The sequence below is a fragment of the Rhea americana genome, unplaced genomic scaffold (genome assembly GCF_003343005.1).
Source record: "Rhea americana isolate MKP2758 unplaced genomic scaffold, rheAme1 scaffold_497, whole genome shotgun sequence".
Lineage (NCBI taxonomy): Eukaryota > Metazoa > Chordata > Aves > Rheiformes > Rheidae > Rhea > Rhea americana.
The window spans coordinates 88,947-105,823 of NW_028186642.1; the positions used below are offsets into that span (position 1 = coordinate 88,947).

The following is a 16,877-nucleotide window of genomic DNA, read 5'->3' on the forward strand; positions in this document are numbered from 1 at the left end:
GCAGTTAGCCACTTTCCGGGCACTACTCGATAATGCGTTTCACCGCCAAGTATAAGAGACGACACGCGGAGACAGGAGCTGTTTAAAGCCATCGAGACCYGTGCTCCCTTCTCCTTTAGAAAAATCTCACTGCCCCTGACTTAACAACTGTATTCTAAAATGCTATTAAAATCACGTCAATCAACTACTTGGTGCTTAAGGCTGAAGTTTGACCTGAGTTGCCAAGAACTAGGCTGCAGTTCTAGCAAAACTGCAGATGCTTGGGGTGTGGGGAGTCAAATGACTGTCTTAAAGCCTGGGACTTTCAAAGCGGAAAGAGCACTAGAAAAATGGATTGGAGAGAGCAACTCAGCAAACACAGCAGATGGGACTGGAAGATCTCATACAGCATGTCGGAGATCTAGGAAAATTGAAGTTTAAAAGGGATGCTGTCAACTTGAAATCCAGTCAATCTCAAAAAAATGAGCAGTTTTGGGTGCTCTACCTGCTCCCTTACTCCCCCTGCCAATTTTCATGGTTTTACAACTGTATTTTATGTTTTCTTTTTAATTAATTTTTTTCTCCTTCCTCTGTTGCTGGGTGACAGGCACCCCTTTTCCTTCCTCAAGGACTATACATAATACTGTCAAATGGAGAGAATCCCTCTTCTTCCTACACAAAATCTTTTTCTGGTTAGAATGACTGTCAGCATTACGTAAATCAAGATTCAGTTGATTGTGCTCCTTTCAACTAAATCTTTCTGGCAGTCTGAGCATGAAATTTATGTTCTTAGATTTTTAAATGTGGTAAAATTAAATCAGAATGCCTGAAAAATGTAATATTAACAATCTTGACTTTTAATGTCTATAAGCACTGAGTCTGTGTGTGTGTGTGTGTGTGTGTGTGGGGGGGGGATGTAAGTTAGTGCTTTTAACTTTGCAGAGTTCTGATGATTATATTCTGTGTTCCAAAATGAATAAAGTCATCATTGCTTGAAGTGTTAGCAAATTATTAAACATGCATGATAGTATCAATCAGTGGTTTATGACAGCCTTTGTATGCAAGCTAGATTTTCTAAAATTTATTTTAAATCATGTATTGTTCTCATCTGCTTGTCCTGCTCGTTAAAGTCAACTTCTGATATTAATTTATAGTATAATATCCAAAAGACATTTATTAGCCACAGAATTCCTCAACTTCTATACATGAATGTGGCCTATGGAGAAATGGGCAGGTATAGCCCATCTGACTATTTATTATATGTTATAATTTATATAAATCGATCTCCCAGCATTTTTAGGTCAAGTACCACCTTATGAACAACACTCGCTCTTAAAGGAGAGAGGTGCAAACATCAAGCCTGGGCTACTTCACTGGACAAATACAAAGTACTGTCCTTCAGCAATGGAGGAATTACCAGGATTACCATCATTTTACACACGGGCTGAGGTAAGGCACACAAGTGCTTTGGGACCTGGCGGCCCTCTAAACAGAGGGCAAGCCATAAAATAAGCACCTGAGAAATACAGAAATTTATATGTTATATGCAAGTGACATCTTTTATTTCCTGCATAACCTCTTAGAAGTCACACTTCTACTGTTCTGTAGAAATGCTTTTGCCAAATTTCAGTGGATCAGTTTATCCTCTCTTTTTGGTACAACCTTAAATGCTGCTTTAACCTTCTATCATGAAAAGATGGAAAACCTCATTGTCTTCAGAAGCTTTCTTGCTTAGCCAGTTATATTGTCTGAAAGAGAGCACAGCTGACTACTAGGTAGATTTCTAGAGCAAGCATTTAAGGCTCTACTCCAGCTTTCCCACTAACTTTGTGCTACTAACTTTGGGAAGTTGCTTTTCTGTGCTTCAGTTTCCCACACATGTATCAGAAAAGCATTTTGTGAAGTTATGCTGTACAGTTTAATGTTCATAAAATGCACCAAGAAATGCAATTGAAAATACTTCCTCCTTATTTGAGCTCTCAGGTAGCTTCTATAAACATGCCCAGGCAGTTACCGCATGCAAGCAAAGTCACTGTGCTACTGAGGCAGTAGAACTGAAAAGCTTCTACCTAAGTTTTAGAGGACAGGACCTCATGCCTATGAGCATGGTTCTACTGTAAGAGATATTTAGAAGGAACACAAAGAAGAGCATATAGCTATTGCCATAACACTCTCTCCTGGACAAGCTGACCTATGCAGGAAAAAGGTTGGCCTACAGCATTTACTGCTCAAACTGAATCACATCTTGATTCTGCAGAGATAGAAAGCTGGCAGCAGGACTGCAGCCATCTGCTGGAAACTTTTAGACATTTTAATAAAGTCCCCCTTTCCAAGCAGCTGCCCTAATTGCACATGACATGAGATCCAATGCAAATGGGCACCCTGGGATGACTATAGTTTGTTACAGCTTATAAGGCTTTACTGAGTCCCTCTTTCTATATGCTAACTGGTTCTGTTCTTTGCCGTTGCTAAAGCCATAAATGAATGCACGGAGCCCTCTGCTATCTTAGGAGAAGAGCARCATGAAAAAAATAAAGAGAAACTTGAGGTTAAGTAATCCCTGCGTGTTTCTTGAAGAGTCTCACAACCCATCTCAGTCAAATCCTTGTCATCTGGATCTTTCTTAGAAAGTATCCTTCCCTGAAAATGTCCTGCTTACCATTTTAACGCATTCAAAGTCTTTCTCTCTTCTATGTTATTTTCAAGGCAACTGATCTGCTGAAGGAAGAGAAACCCACAAGAGCAATGGTGAAGAGCTTGCTACAGTGCCACCAAAGAGKAAGGCTTTTCGGTGGGGAAGATGGAGGGGAGAAGGAAGACTGTGAGCGTGGAGGGAACTTAGCTACAATTCTTCAGTCCTTTCATATCTAAAGAGGACAGCAATCTCTGTTCTATCAGACCGTGCGGTTCGCCGTTTAAATGGTACTTGCTGCTAGCTTGCTTTCCCTGTCTCTGTCTCTCTCCCTTTGAAGCAGACTGGACAGCTTCCTCAAGCTGGCGTTATCACTCCCTCTAACCACTCTTGGCAGGCAATCTAATTCCCCCTGAAAAGGTCACCGCCATTTTAACTGCCTTTCAATCACATTAAGCACGCTGCCGCTCGTGCTCAGAGCACTGCGCCTGCAGCTCTCCTGACTGAGGTGCGATCGATAAACTGACATCCCGTCCCCCCACCCGCCGCCCAGTATCCCCAACCGCTCCCATCCGCTGCTTGCCTCCTTCCCCGATCCCGGAGGAACAGCAAGAGACTTGCTGACAAAAATCTCTCCTCAAATGTAAAACAGCAGAAGGGAGCTACTAACCTGACATTTACTAATCTACTTTGTCCCATCTGCTAAGAARGAGAAGGGTGCAAGCATGCCCCCACCTTCTCCTTCCCTAGACCTACAGAGGCAGCGACTTCACAGGGTAGTTTGCTTAGGCACCAGTCCAGACACCTTTGAAGCTGTGTTACAAAGAACAAGCCTCCCCCAAGCTTCCCTCAATCCAATCATTACCGTTATCTCTCCCCCCGATTTTTTTTTTTTTTTTTTTTTGCAGTTACCAGTTATGTGTTCCACCCATCGATCCCTGTGTAAGACACTGTTTTAAGTCTTCTTGCCTTTTGACTGTGCTAAGCCGTTTAGGAGATGACAGTGGCTTCTATCAACGCGAAGCTGATGCGATTCTTTTCAGATAAAGCACTTTTTTTTYCCACTCCCCCCTCCCTCTCCCTTCTTTCAAGGGAGAGACATGCACACAAAAAGAGACACTGAATCTTTCAAAGAAAAAAAAACCCTTTTGAACTTCCCTCAGGAATTCTTAAAGGGATAACCTTACAGTGTAAACACTGAGGTAACTTGCATCCATTCTGGAGAGAAACAGAAGAATTGCTACAAATATGTCGAGTGTTTAGGAGGAAAAAAAAAAAAAACACACTTGATGCTTTCACTTCTTTCACTTGCAAAGTCTTCTTGGCTTCCTAAACAGAGAATGGCATGAAGCTCATTAGACAAAGACTGCATGAAATAATCCCCGCAACAAAAAACATTGGAGACAGAAGAAGCCTTTTACCAGAACCTTACCTCACTAACCTGAGGCACAGGGATAGATGGTTATTGAATACTCAGGTGATTCAAGAGAAATTCTAGTCTTGTGACACAGTTCTGAGATAGGGAAATGTTTTATTTAGATTTCTGCAAAACTTTCTACTTAGAAGAAAGAGTTTGATTAAAACAAAACTAGGCACATATTTCATGCTGGTAGCCTTGCATTCCTCCCAAACTAAAACGGAACAGAAGAAAACAAAACTCTCCCACTAAAAAGGACAGATCCCTACTCTAAGTAGAATCTCCTCTAAAATAAAGTAACCCTAATCCTCTAAAATTGTTAATAATCTTCATTTACACCCTGCACTCTTCCAGTTTTGGGCAACAAATTAAGCAATAGCAAATGATGCTTTATGAAGTAAGAACAACGGTTAAAAGTACCGAGTAATTCCTGAATGAGTCCCTACATCAAACTCAACAGCTTAAGAGCTGAAGAATGATCTTGGCACTTCCTAGTCATATCGTACACCTGCTTACCACCCTCTCCTGTTCTCTCTACCTGCTGTCTCAAGTATATCAAGCTGTGGCAGACAGGAGGGCATGCTTTGGATCTGCTGCACTAGACCTGACTGAGGATTTGCAACTGCAATGTCAACACAGAAGACAAACTCCACCTTCTAAAACAGCCCCTCAGGTCAGAGGGGTGAACAGTCCCTCCAACAGTTCTGGAAGCATGAAACCTTCATCCTAGGAACCACATAAGTGACAGTTTTATTCTAAGTATTAGACTTTTTCCAGAAAAATCTTAGTAGGGTTATTCATTCCCCTGACCTTTTTCTTTTTCAAAAATAAAATAAAAAACCTCAATCTCCCAACACTCCACCACACCTGAGAATCTAACAGGATCTTCACCTTGAGAGTAACATGAACTTTACCCATTAACCAAAAATGATAAAAAAAAAAAAANAAAAAAAAAAAAATAAAAAAAAAAAAGCCAGAACCTGTGTTAAGTTTGAGTTGCTTCCAAAATGCTGCCCAATGGCCTAAACTGACTCATGTGACAAACTGGCCAGTTTCCTGCTCCCTTCAACACCTAGCTGAGACACCTGCTCAGAACAACACACAATTAAAACAGAAATTGATGAGATACATGGACATCTATTCTCCCCTGTCGTTTTAAATATTTCCCCATGTCATCTCTTTAGACAATGGTGACATCCATGAAGCCTGACAAAGGCTGTCTAGCATTAAAAAAGACATTTGATTTCCACATCACTGCTACTTCACAGTAAAGGGAACAGAGCCAAACCCAGCCCCAGACGAGAAGGGTTAATGAGGGTCTTGCCAACTCCAGATAAAGCAGTTTTAAGCTTCAGAGACCATCTCCAAAAATGTTGTACTGTGCTTCAGGGTTGTAAACTAAGAATTCTGTCCCCAAAATAAGTAAAGAGCCAACACTGGCAGACAAAGGAAGATGACTGTCACCTTAAGTTTACCTGAGAGTGCACAGAGCAGGTCTGACTGAGGAAACCTGAGTGCCAGGAGCTAGAGAAAAGATGAGAACCACAAAGGGGCCTTCCCACCACAGGTAATTACCAGGGGGTTTAGAACAGTGTCCAGAGCTGTGCTCCTGTCTTCTCCTAGTCCTCTGGCTAGCTCCTCTTCTGGTTGCCCATATAACCACTCTTGAAGGTAGCATAAGGGTCTCAAAAAGGGAAGAAGAGGGGGACCTTGTACTTCCTGAAGGAAGCAAGACTATTTCTATCAAATACAGAACTAAGTGTCTACGCATGTGGTTTTGGTGCAGTCCTCTAGCAGGGAAGATTACGGCGCGGATACTGCTAGAATCTGACTAACCTCTGAGGGAGGAAAGCAGCCTACTTATGTAATGCAAACTTTAACAAATTTGAAAATTCCAATTAAACACAGAAGAAAAAGTAACAAGGAGCAAGCACCCTATATTTACACAGCCTCATCACATCAATTACGCACACTTTGCCAACCTGGAGTCTCATTTGAAAGACAATGTCCACATGGCTGGTTCAGAACGAAAAGTTCAGATCACAATTCAATGAATTAATTAAAAAAGGGAATATTAATCAAGCGAAGTCAGCATAATGTTGACATCAGGGGAAGTTAAAGATCATGTTCTCCTCAAAAATTCAAGTATTTGGGGGGGGGCAAAGGAAGAAACTGCAAATGCTCAGAGAGGCGCAGGAATGAACTGAGCAGCTTTTGTTTATCAGGACTAAGAGGAGGATCTAACAGAAGCAGTGACAACGACAGAGGCCATACATACAGACACCCCATGCTCATGGCAACTGATTGTAATAATTACGCAGCCGAAGAAAAGTTTAAAGCACTGCACAGTCCAACTAGAACCACATACASACACTATTCTTTTTTAGCACAGAAAAAGTTAGGAAAATGAAGGCTAAAGACAAGAAGTGAACATCACAAGCTTCACTAACTAGCCTTAACAACACAGAGAAACTGCTTCTTCACCTCTGTGCTTCCTGATCATCTGCTCTGCTACTCCCTAGCTACAATTTAATTTTAGGGGAAGGTGAGGGCAGATCAGGAGTGCCAGGTGCCAGACTGTCACTGAGCACACACGGGCTTTTAAGTCCAACTCCCTTACCTAGTAGCCTTTCCCCTTGAGATATTTTAAATTAAAATCYAAGCTGATATAGGAAGAGATCGCATCCCATCCTCTTTATTGAACGGAGGGAGCCAGCATACCTCCTTTCATTAGGCATGCGCTACGTGAATTGCTTGCAAGAGACTCTTAGTGCCAGAGGTTCATGCCAAAGAACAGTTTAGTAAATCCTCCTCTTCGAGGCCAAAGGGCTGAGTGTAAGAAAGGGGCCAGGTTTCTAGCTAAAATTACATTCACCAATAAAGCTCACAAGAGGTCAAATTTTGCCATAACTCACTCTCTCCTCAGTAACTGATTTCCCCGTCACTGGGGAAGGAGCAAAAGGAGGAGGAAAAATAAAATGTGTTTGTCTGGGAGCCCTAAGGGCTTGCAGTACTGGAGGTGCAAAGCAGGTTCCTGGATTCTCATTTATCAACCTTAAAAGGGATGGAGTGATAAATGCACAACCGGCCCTTTAATATTTTATGCAGGTGCTAAAGCGACTTAGCTGTCACCTTCAATACATCACCAGAGGCTGATACACCAGCTTTCGTCACTCCAGGCTGGGAATTTTTACAATTTCATTTCTATTTCCCTCTTCTCAGATATTTCCACGTATTTCTTACTATGTGTAACATATAAGAAGCTATTTTCCCCAAATGATCTCCCCATTCTATCCATTCCTACTCATTCCCTTTTCAGCCACATTTCTCAAGAAAGAAATAAAGCCACGCTTTTGTTCAAGATTTGCACAAGTTTTGACTCTAATTGTTCTGGAGAAGCAAAAAGTTGGAATCACTTTACGCTGTGGCAAAGCCTTAAAATCCCACCCATTATGAAAGGAAAAACCCAAGGTTCTGACACAACCTGAGTCCCCCCCTCTAAAGACAGGCAATGATCAAATTTCACAGCAGAATGGTTCACAAGGGATCACAGGGGCCCCCAAAACACTGGCGCACCTCGAAATCCTCCCTCCAGGAGAGTAGTAGCCCGTATCCTCTTCTGCCCACACCACTCGTACTCTTCAAAGCGGTTGCCATTCTCATTCTCGATGTCCACAGAGTCATCCTCAGTCATGCATGAACCTTCTCTCTGCACAGGGTAAAGTAGGGGCAGAGTGTTGAGATGCATGAAATAGCACTTTGGGGTTAAAAACTGATGAAAAGTTGGACTGTTCCCAAGGCAGCTAAGTATAGAGCAGACCGCAGCATCTGCTCCCCTCCCTCATTCCCAGTGATCGGAACTTGAAAATAGGTGGGAGCTGGAAGAACTTGACATCCTTAAGATCGAAACAAGTGGCAAGGTTCATCTCTCTCTCTCTCTCTCTCTCTCTCTCTCTTTTAAATACACAGGAATTTAAACTCTAGTTCTTAGAACAATCCTTGTACGCATTTCAGGATGCATTCTCCTACCTTGCATGCACAATTTTCCTATTATAGAAACAACAAATTCCTTTGATTTACAGCACATAAACTCCCATCTACAGGAACTGAGAAGGAATGATCCCCTAGAGCATATTACTTGGGCACACTGATCAGAAGATACCTTTAAACCATGCATCTCTTGAGGAAACAAGAATGAACTTGTTACTATCTTCACTATGGACTTTTCATGAAAAACAAGCACAGAAAGCCCGATGACACAACTCTCTCTCTCCTAAGGTTTGTTCCTCCTTCTTCCTTGCTGTCTTTGGGAAGACAGGCAAGGGATTGATTCTGCTTAGCTCTGAGACCTCTCTCACATGCTTTCTGGAGTGAGGTGGTCATGCAACATTTAAAAATGCCAATCTATTACAAAACAACAACAACAAAAAAAATGACTAGCAAGATAATTCTGATGTTGTCAAAAACAGAGATTAGGAAGAACTCTTTTTTGCTGCACTACACAGAAAGCATGAAGTCCTACAAAAGGAAAACCTCAATATCCCATACTTTTACGGACAACTTAGACTTCATTGACAGAAAAGGTGCATGAAATAAAAAATGTTACTAATGCAACACAGGAGAAAATCCAGAATAATCTGTCTTTCAAAACAAAGGAAAGTGGCTATAGATCTCAGGCAGACATAGTTAGCACTGCCTGCAAGCTCAGCAATGTTAGATTTTTGCCCCATGTTAGATCAGCTGCAGACCAAGCTGGGAGTAGGGAGAAGGGAATGGCAGCTGGCGATCCTGCTGCGCCTCTACCTTTGCAAGGCATTGTTCCACATGCCTACTCATCTCCTCCTCGGATCCTGACAGAGGCCGGCTGCAGAGGGGACATACCTGCCCTTCGTCTTGCTTCCTCCGTTTCATTTTTCCAATCCGAGCTGCRTGGAGAAACCAGGGAAACAAAACAAAAAAGGAAAACATGTCAAGTTTGTAGATTAACTCTTCTCTACGTACTCAGCTCTGCCTTCTGTAAACAATAAAGCCTTGGCAGAAATGGTAAGWTTTCGACTAGAAGATCCCATTTCCATTCCCTACTCTGACAGCCCAAGAAACACAGAGAATTTTACTTTGCACATTCTACATTAACCTGGACCTTAGTTCAGCCTGATTTCAGAAAGGCAGCTACTCTTGATTTAAGTGCTAGGTGATGGAATAGCTGTTGCACATTTCTAGGTAAGATGTTCAAATGGTTAAATACTTTCTCTTGGAAGCCTGCAATCATCTTCAAACCTGAGTGATCAAGCCACTGAATCCTGCTCTGGATTTTGCCTTCTACATCTAAAACCCATCCACTAATACATCTATCTATTTCCTATAGAGGAATTTGCTTAGACCTTAGAAGGCTGATGCAMTGCCTGAGAAACCTTGGTCAAGTTATGTAACAGTCGCTTTCAGAAGCACACAATCTCTTGCACAATTTGAACAACCCCTTCCTGGAATGSCATGAACATGTAATAGTAGCATCTTAGTAACAATATCATTTMTGGAGAGGAAAGATCCTTGCTGAGAAAAATGCAGCACCTACACCAGATAGGTTCTGGCTCTCTGTTATTTTTATTTCATCATTTTCTAGCCGCATAGAGAAGAACTGGGCACTGCACTGCCTTCTTGAGTGCATACTCTGGGATAYAGACATATTAGGAATCATGATGATTAGAAAAAGCAGCCATGGTAGCCTGTTGCTTAATCCAATCTCTGGTTAATTTGAGTCATCGTCTAATGTGAGCAAAACATCTGGAACCAAATCATTTGCATTAAAAAGAACCTCTRTCCTTTATTATGATGGCTTTAGGCAGGTATTACTGAATAACTCAATCACTGGCTGGAGGAAAGTTGTTGTTTAATTAATAAGGAAGGTCAAAATTCTGAATGAGAGACAAGGAAAAGCCCAAGGAAAACCCATGTGATAATGAGAGGTGACACCACCAAAAAGGCTGCATTAGCTTGAAATGGTTATTGACATTACGGGCACTGCAGCATGCTCTGAAAGCCTTCATGCCTGAAGGCTGAGAGATCAACAGCTCCCTGCAGCCAACAAGTAAGAGCAAGGTGTTGGAATGCTCTGAAAAAGAGGACCAGGTACAGGAAGGTTTCTGCCAATGGCTTACTGAAGGGCATCCACATCACCAAGTGAGTTATGAAGTTTTGGCTGAACACACCAACAGAGACTTGCCTGTACTCAGGACTCTCTGGGTTGGGTATACTGTATCACTGCACCCCCAATACGCTATCATGCTCCACAATTAAGAAGGCTTCAAATTGTTTCCTGGGCATTGYTTTTCCTCACTGAAAGAGGTAGATCTGTGAAACACTCCCTTCAAAAATATAAGCCTTCATTCTTGGCATCATAGAAAGGCTTCTGTAAACATGACATTCCTAGAATACGAGATAGTAACTTGAAACCACAACAAAACTGTTTTTTGAGACCTGGCATTTCAGAGACCTTCCTGAGTGAGCACATTCCACTTTCAGCAATCATCTAAATTTTATTTGCTCATGCCAGCTCCACAGTCCTTTTCTGTGTTGGGTACAGCATATTGACAACCCCATAGCCCACCTGCTTTCTCCACATATTTCAGGTACTGGAGTATTTCTAGTGACAAATTGTGCTAGCTTCCTGTTTGTCTGCTTAAACCTGATATTTTCCTTGTACTGCCAGTTTCTACTCCAGAAGGCAAACTGCTTGACTTCCAATCAATACAGAAGCAAACATTAATTATGAAGTGTTATTTCTGATTTCTGTGTGGCCAAATGAATTATGCCCCACTTTTAAATAAAACAATGCCCCCCTGGTGCATCTGCCATGCTTTCTCTGTCCTTCCCACCCTCCACAAACCTCCAAAACCTAACCCTCCCCACTCCTTCAAGATCTTGCAGCCTGTTACCAAACGTAGTTAGCAGAAAYGAACCATGCTCTTTTCTTGTTTGTACCTCAGTACTTCTGAAGTGCTGGTTTACCAAACACTCACATCCTCTAGCTTGATTGTTTCAGATAAATTTAGAAAGCTGTTTCCTCCCACTAACTCTGTAGAGCCAGCAAAAAATAGGAGATGAAGCCGGCATCTGACATAACTTCAACATTCTCCAGTAAAYGCCTCTCTGACCAGAGAAAAATGCAGGAAGATGGAAACAAAGCTTTCTCCGTCCTCATTACAGACATATCTTTCCCTTACCTCAGGATTCCATGTGGTCAATCAATCCAGGTAAGCAAGTTTGTTTGGCAAATCTGTTAATATTAACTTTTTTACTGCCATCCTCATCCAATCTATGTACTACAACAGTAATAGAAGGAAGGCAACTAGTTTYAGGTCCTGTCCTGATAAATTCTTGGGACCATCTGCCAGAACCAATACCTGATCTGCTGTCGAAMTGTTACTGTAGAGCTGGGGACAGAAAATAAGACTCTTTTAGCTCCATGCAAGATCCAGCAGACAGCACCTATCTTGGTTCACTTAGTTCCTCAGAGAAACGGCCCTTTAAGTCCTWGTGCCACAAGTGGAAAAGCCACTGGAAGGAAGAGGTGTTGAAAACAAATCCCCCTGCCATTTTCATTCTGTGGTCATTAGCAGCAGCAGTGTTGTGCCCAAGGAGGCCCAGGGTGCCCCTGGTGACAGCAGAAAACGAAAGGGAAAGCGGCAGCCTAGAAAGCACATCCTGAGCAGCATTTTCCATACCCGACACGCAGACCAGCTATCACTTCCAATCAGTGCAGAAGGGACAGAGCGGCCCCAAAGGCAGAGGGTGATTGTGGTGCTGTCCCGAAGGGGAACTGCTCAAAAGAACATGCAAGTGAGACCACAGGATTGTTAATTAGTGTTGATAGATGCGATCATTTCTAATTAGCTCACTAATCCCTCTCCCCCACACTCCTGTCGCAGGAGCATGGGAGAGGAAAAAAAAGCCATTCCCTCTTGTAATTCAGGAAGATAAAAACAGAGCCAGCAGAGGACTGGATGCAAGAAGAGGACCACGCTCAAGGAGATGGATTTTCTGCACAAAGCYGCCCCATTTTGATCTCTAACTAAACAAAGACTCTCTAGTTATTATTCCAGCCTTCTGCCAGGAGGTGAGGAGTTCACTATTTTTTATTAGCATTAATAATTATTATTAGGCCATCAGAGAGCTTTTCAGCACCTTTGAGGCCTCACTTTTAACAGAAGTACTTTACTGGCTTTACCCTATGCACCGCTGCACGTGTTATACCCTCAGGTTACACTAAAACATCGAGCACTTTGTCCTCTCAAGTGAGAAGCAAGTATCTGCCCTCCTGCAGCTACTCCAGCAACATGACTAATAGATTCCTCTAGCAGAGGAGTGGGACATGGTCTCCTTTCTCCGCAGCTGTAATGGGCTCCCCACACAGCACCTGGAAGTCCCTGGGAAGAAGGTGGCTTCCACCCATGAAGAGCAGCCCTAGAGTTCAAGCAGCCACAGCACACTAATGAGAAAGAGGCACACAGAGCTGAGAAAGAATCAGTATCCGGACTCTCTCAGAAGACTGGGGTCTAAGTTAGGGCCTCTGATCAGCTCCCAGAAGCCCTGCTGCCTAGGGAAGCTGCTCTTCCCTTTCCTAATACTGGGTCATTTCCTAATACTTCTCACTACACAAGGTGAGAAGTTGCTTGCTTCTCACCAAGAGAGGAACCAAAATGTTTTTTTTTTCTGCTGTGTTTTCAAAGCCTAATGCCTTCCTCCTTCCATTTGGACCCCCTTCCATTTGAGCCCCCTTCCACAGACACTGCTGCCTTATAGGCAGACAAGACAGAATCTTTTCTCCACAAATGGCTCTCCCCATCTAGGCTAAGCCTTATTAATGCTTAAGGATCATGTTACTCTCAAGCCCAGCAACTTAATGAGAAAAAAAAATCATGAGGTTTTTTTTAAGCAACCAAAACTTTACCTTCAGGACAGGGCACTCTAATTACCTCAGAAGCACTCTTATACAGCATCCAGCAGTAGACACTATGCAAACCTCTATAACAGCAAAGGAGATGATTAAGTTCCTAGCAACATCTCCTATGATTCCCTCCACCAGTTTGAGTGGTCCCCTGAGTCCCATGCAGACATCATTAGCAACTCCTGCAATGGCAGGCCAATCAAATTAAATGGAAACATTTTTGTCTCCTTTCCAGTGAAAATCATTTAGCTTTATTCCTCCTCCATYCCTCAGCTACAAAAGCACACGGCATGCTGGTGGTGATTTGAGTCCAAAACCAAACCATACAGTGACCATCTCCATGGAGATCTGCCCACAGAGAGGCAGCCTTAGGGTTAGCATCAACACAGGAATCTGTTTCTCAGGCAGCTGCAGAAGAAGGTTTGCAAGGATCTATTTCGCAGCTCTACTGAGAATGCAAACTTTATAAACACCCCTAAATTCAAATCAAAGACACTCAAGCAGGTGAGTTAGCAGCTGCTCTCTACAGATCTGCTAGAAGAGTCTTGAGGACTGGTTACACCTTGTTGAACCTATCAAAAAGCTTCTCTGGTCAATCAACTTATCCAAGAGCATCTGATCCAAGGGAACAAAGGCAGCAATGGCAGAATACAAAAAGCCATCTCAGGAACAAGCTAAAGCAAGAAAACAGATGGCCAAAAATGAAGCTGTTTCAAACCTTATGTATAAGGTATCTGCCTGAGAGAGAACAYTAAGGGCCAAATTCACAGAAGGGTCTCACTGGGCTTTCACATTTGCAKGGCCAAACTTCCACACAGCTGATTTTCAGCAGCCTTTAATCTGACACCATTCTCTCATGTTGGCATATACTTAACCTACTGAATGCATGTTCCTATATGCTAATGTACAAATTTGTGCCTCTAGTTTTRAGTGAGTACTTGGGCAGATCTGCACTGTTGAATTCCATAAGCATCAATTTATGGGGTGGCTTAAAATTTCTTTGAGTTTGGCAACACTGGAAATGAGGCAAATGAAAGAAATGCCTTCTTTACTGCATGGGTTTATCAGGAATCAGCACCTCATACTAGTAGGTTCACCGGGACACAACATCTGTACAGTGAGTTTAGCACAGGTGAAAGATGCTGCATTAAGTCTCTTGGTTCTGTATTTGTATTTGAAGTTCCTTGTCAGTCTTCATGAGTTAAAGACAGAACAGCATCAGAACTTACAAATACATTCAGCTTACTTACAGTTCAATTTAAGTTAAAGAGTTTGATTTAAGGAATTAAAATTCTRGATCGTCAGGTACTTGTGAGTCATTTAACAATTGGACCTAACCATGATGCAGCCAGGCCAACAGCAGCTCACAGAGGACAATCCTTTCTCCATAATACMATGCAACACATCTAGGAATTCTGACAGGATTTGGGCATGAAAAGACTGAGCAGCTGAGATTTGARACAAGAATGATTTAGGAGAACAGCAAACACTGTGGGTCCCTTTTCTTGTGGGTCARCTTCCAGAAGAGATCCTGGAACTCAGCTGGGGAGAAGCCTTACAGAGACACCAAGATAAACTGGTTATAGTAATACTGAAAAGTACCTTTATAACATAATAAAAACAAATGAAATATGATGTAAGAAATGTAGACCGTCTGTCAAAGAAAAATCTACCAGGTTTCTTCAGTGCTTCAATAAGACAATGCAAAATGAAAAGCCAGATGTCTTTGGACAAGTCCTACATAATTTCTGTCAATGTAAACTAACAAGGATGAGGAAACCATTCTCACAGAGTAAGCTATAAAACTGTGTGATTGATTAGAAGCTCATTAAGACACAAGATATAAACAAATAAGCATTTTTTTCCAAAGCACTCAAGTGTTCTCCATCTGGAGCAATACTGCTTAAATAACTGTTAAACAATAATGTGGCAAAGCTTATGAATACCACAAAGTTACTTCAGTGTGAACAAGTGGAAAAAGAAACAAGAAAGCAGGCAGAGTTCAGTGCTCACAAATATCAAATCATATGCATAGACAGAAGCKGTGTAACCTATCCAGCCACCTGGTTGGATACTAATCTAACAGCATAGGAGCAAACCAGGCATCACCAAGGGTTATGTTCTGGGAATAGTAATAACCAGTCATAAAAAGCTAAGGTCAGAAGGAACCAATTCTGATCTTGTTTGACCTTCTCTGCAACCTAAAGTCAAAGCACCTCAGCCAACCATTTCTACATCCAGTCCCTTTCCGGGCCTAGTTTTGCTAGGATGTATAAGAGAATGCACAGGAAACATCAGAGCTATAATGCCATTATAAAAATCAACCAAAGGCCCTCACCTAAAATATAGCTGTCACTTCTGCTCACTGTAYCACAAAGAAGATACAGAAAAAAGGGTTTCAAAGAAAACTCTGAAAATGCTGTACAAAACTGCCAACCTCCCCGTAGGTGAGGAGCCTTCACAAAAATATCCAATAATAGGGCCCAAGAGAGGTTCCTAGCTTGCAGTCTACACAGATTGTACTGCAACTCTACTTTGGGCCTAAGTCCTATTTGAAGCATAAGCCCTATTGAGCCAGGTCAGCACAGGATGCTATCATCAAAAACTTTACTTATACTGAAAGACTCTTCTCTTTACAGTATGACTTAACAGCCCTTCTAGGGTTCACATGTTTTTTTCCTTTCAGAGTTTATATTTAAAAATTTCCAAGCTCGTTCTGGATTCAGTTATGTATTAACTAACAAAGATATTGGGCCAGTAACTTAGTAATATTTCTATTTGTTTAAGACCATGCTTAAATATGAAGTACTTCAAATTCAAGCAAACTGTTTTGGTATGAGTACCATTCAARTCTTTTGCCATTTTGTTTAAAATATCTTTATCCTTTTCTAAATAAACTGCATCAGCACAATGTCACTGGTGTTATGTTAAACTATCAAGGCAGTTAGTTGAAAACTAACAAAYCTGATACCCTGAGCAACTGAGTATTGACTGAACTGTACTACAGCAACTACATGCAATATAAAATTTGAAGTTAAAATATTACTGTTACAGTTTAAATGATAGGTTCTGATTTCTTTGCACTTTGAGAAAACAGTCTCAAGTTATTTTGTTCAAGTAAACAAAAGTGTAATATTTTCAACTTTTTGTGATTTACAAACACAAAGATGGGAATCCATCTCAGTAAAATAAAGTGACTTCAGGTTTATTTGATTTTTAAATATTAAAACACTTCTTCCTGGATCTACTTGTTTACTCGTTGTTCTGAACATCTAGAAATAAAAAGAACTGAAGTAACACACCAGCATCTGTGAGTCTGAGAGGAAAAACACAGTATGACGTCAGACACAAGTATGCTCAGACTGCTGGTTTAAAAGTTTACTACAAGACCTTGATTCTGCCATGTGATCCACAAAAACACAGTAGCCTGGCCACGTAATTTAAAACAGAAGACTCAGGGCCTACTTATAAAGTCATTTTTTAGGATCCCAGCAGAGAAAAACATTTCCTCCAGGAAGTCACAGATCAACTCGCAGGATTTTATCTTAACGTGACCGAAACAAGAGCCCGCGCAGCAGCGCTCAGGGATGGCAGGAGGCGGCTGCCGGCCCGCCGGGGGCCCGAGCGGCCCGGCCCGGCCCGGCCCAGGGGAGTTTCGCCCCGCGGGGCGCAGGACGAGGGGCCCCGGGGGCGGCAGGGGCCGCGGAGCCGCCGCCGCGCACTCACCATTCAGCCGGGTCTGCCTGTTCGCTCGCACCCGCAGGAAGGTCTGCAGAGGGGAGACAAGAGCGGAGAAGCGTCAGGGCCCGCCGGCCCCCGGGAGGCCTCTCCCGCCGGCCGGCAGCAGCCCCCCCCGCCGCCCCGGTAAACAAGGCCCGGCCCGGCCCGCTGCTCCCCCCCCCGCC

The 16,877-nt window shown here is 42.5% G+C and overlaps 1 protein-coding gene across 1 annotated transcript in view; it reads right to left on the reverse strand.

The window, feature by feature from the left end:
* LOC146588816 (E3 ubiquitin-protein ligase RNF220) overlaps window positions 1-16,877 on the reverse strand; it is a 132,382-nt gene that overhangs the window by 39,955 nt on the left and 75,550 nt on the right. Inside the window, exons 5-7 of the mRNA XM_085317308.1 lie at window positions 16,699-16,741; window positions 8,910-8,953; window positions 7,605-7,737 (exon numbers count right to left, since the gene is read on the reverse strand). Coding sequence (XP_085173434.1) covers window positions 7,605-7,737; window positions 8,910-8,953; window positions 16,699-16,741 — 220 coding nt within the window. The remainder of the gene's footprint in view (window positions 1-7,604; window positions 7,738-8,909; window positions 8,954-16,698; window positions 16,742-16,877) is intronic.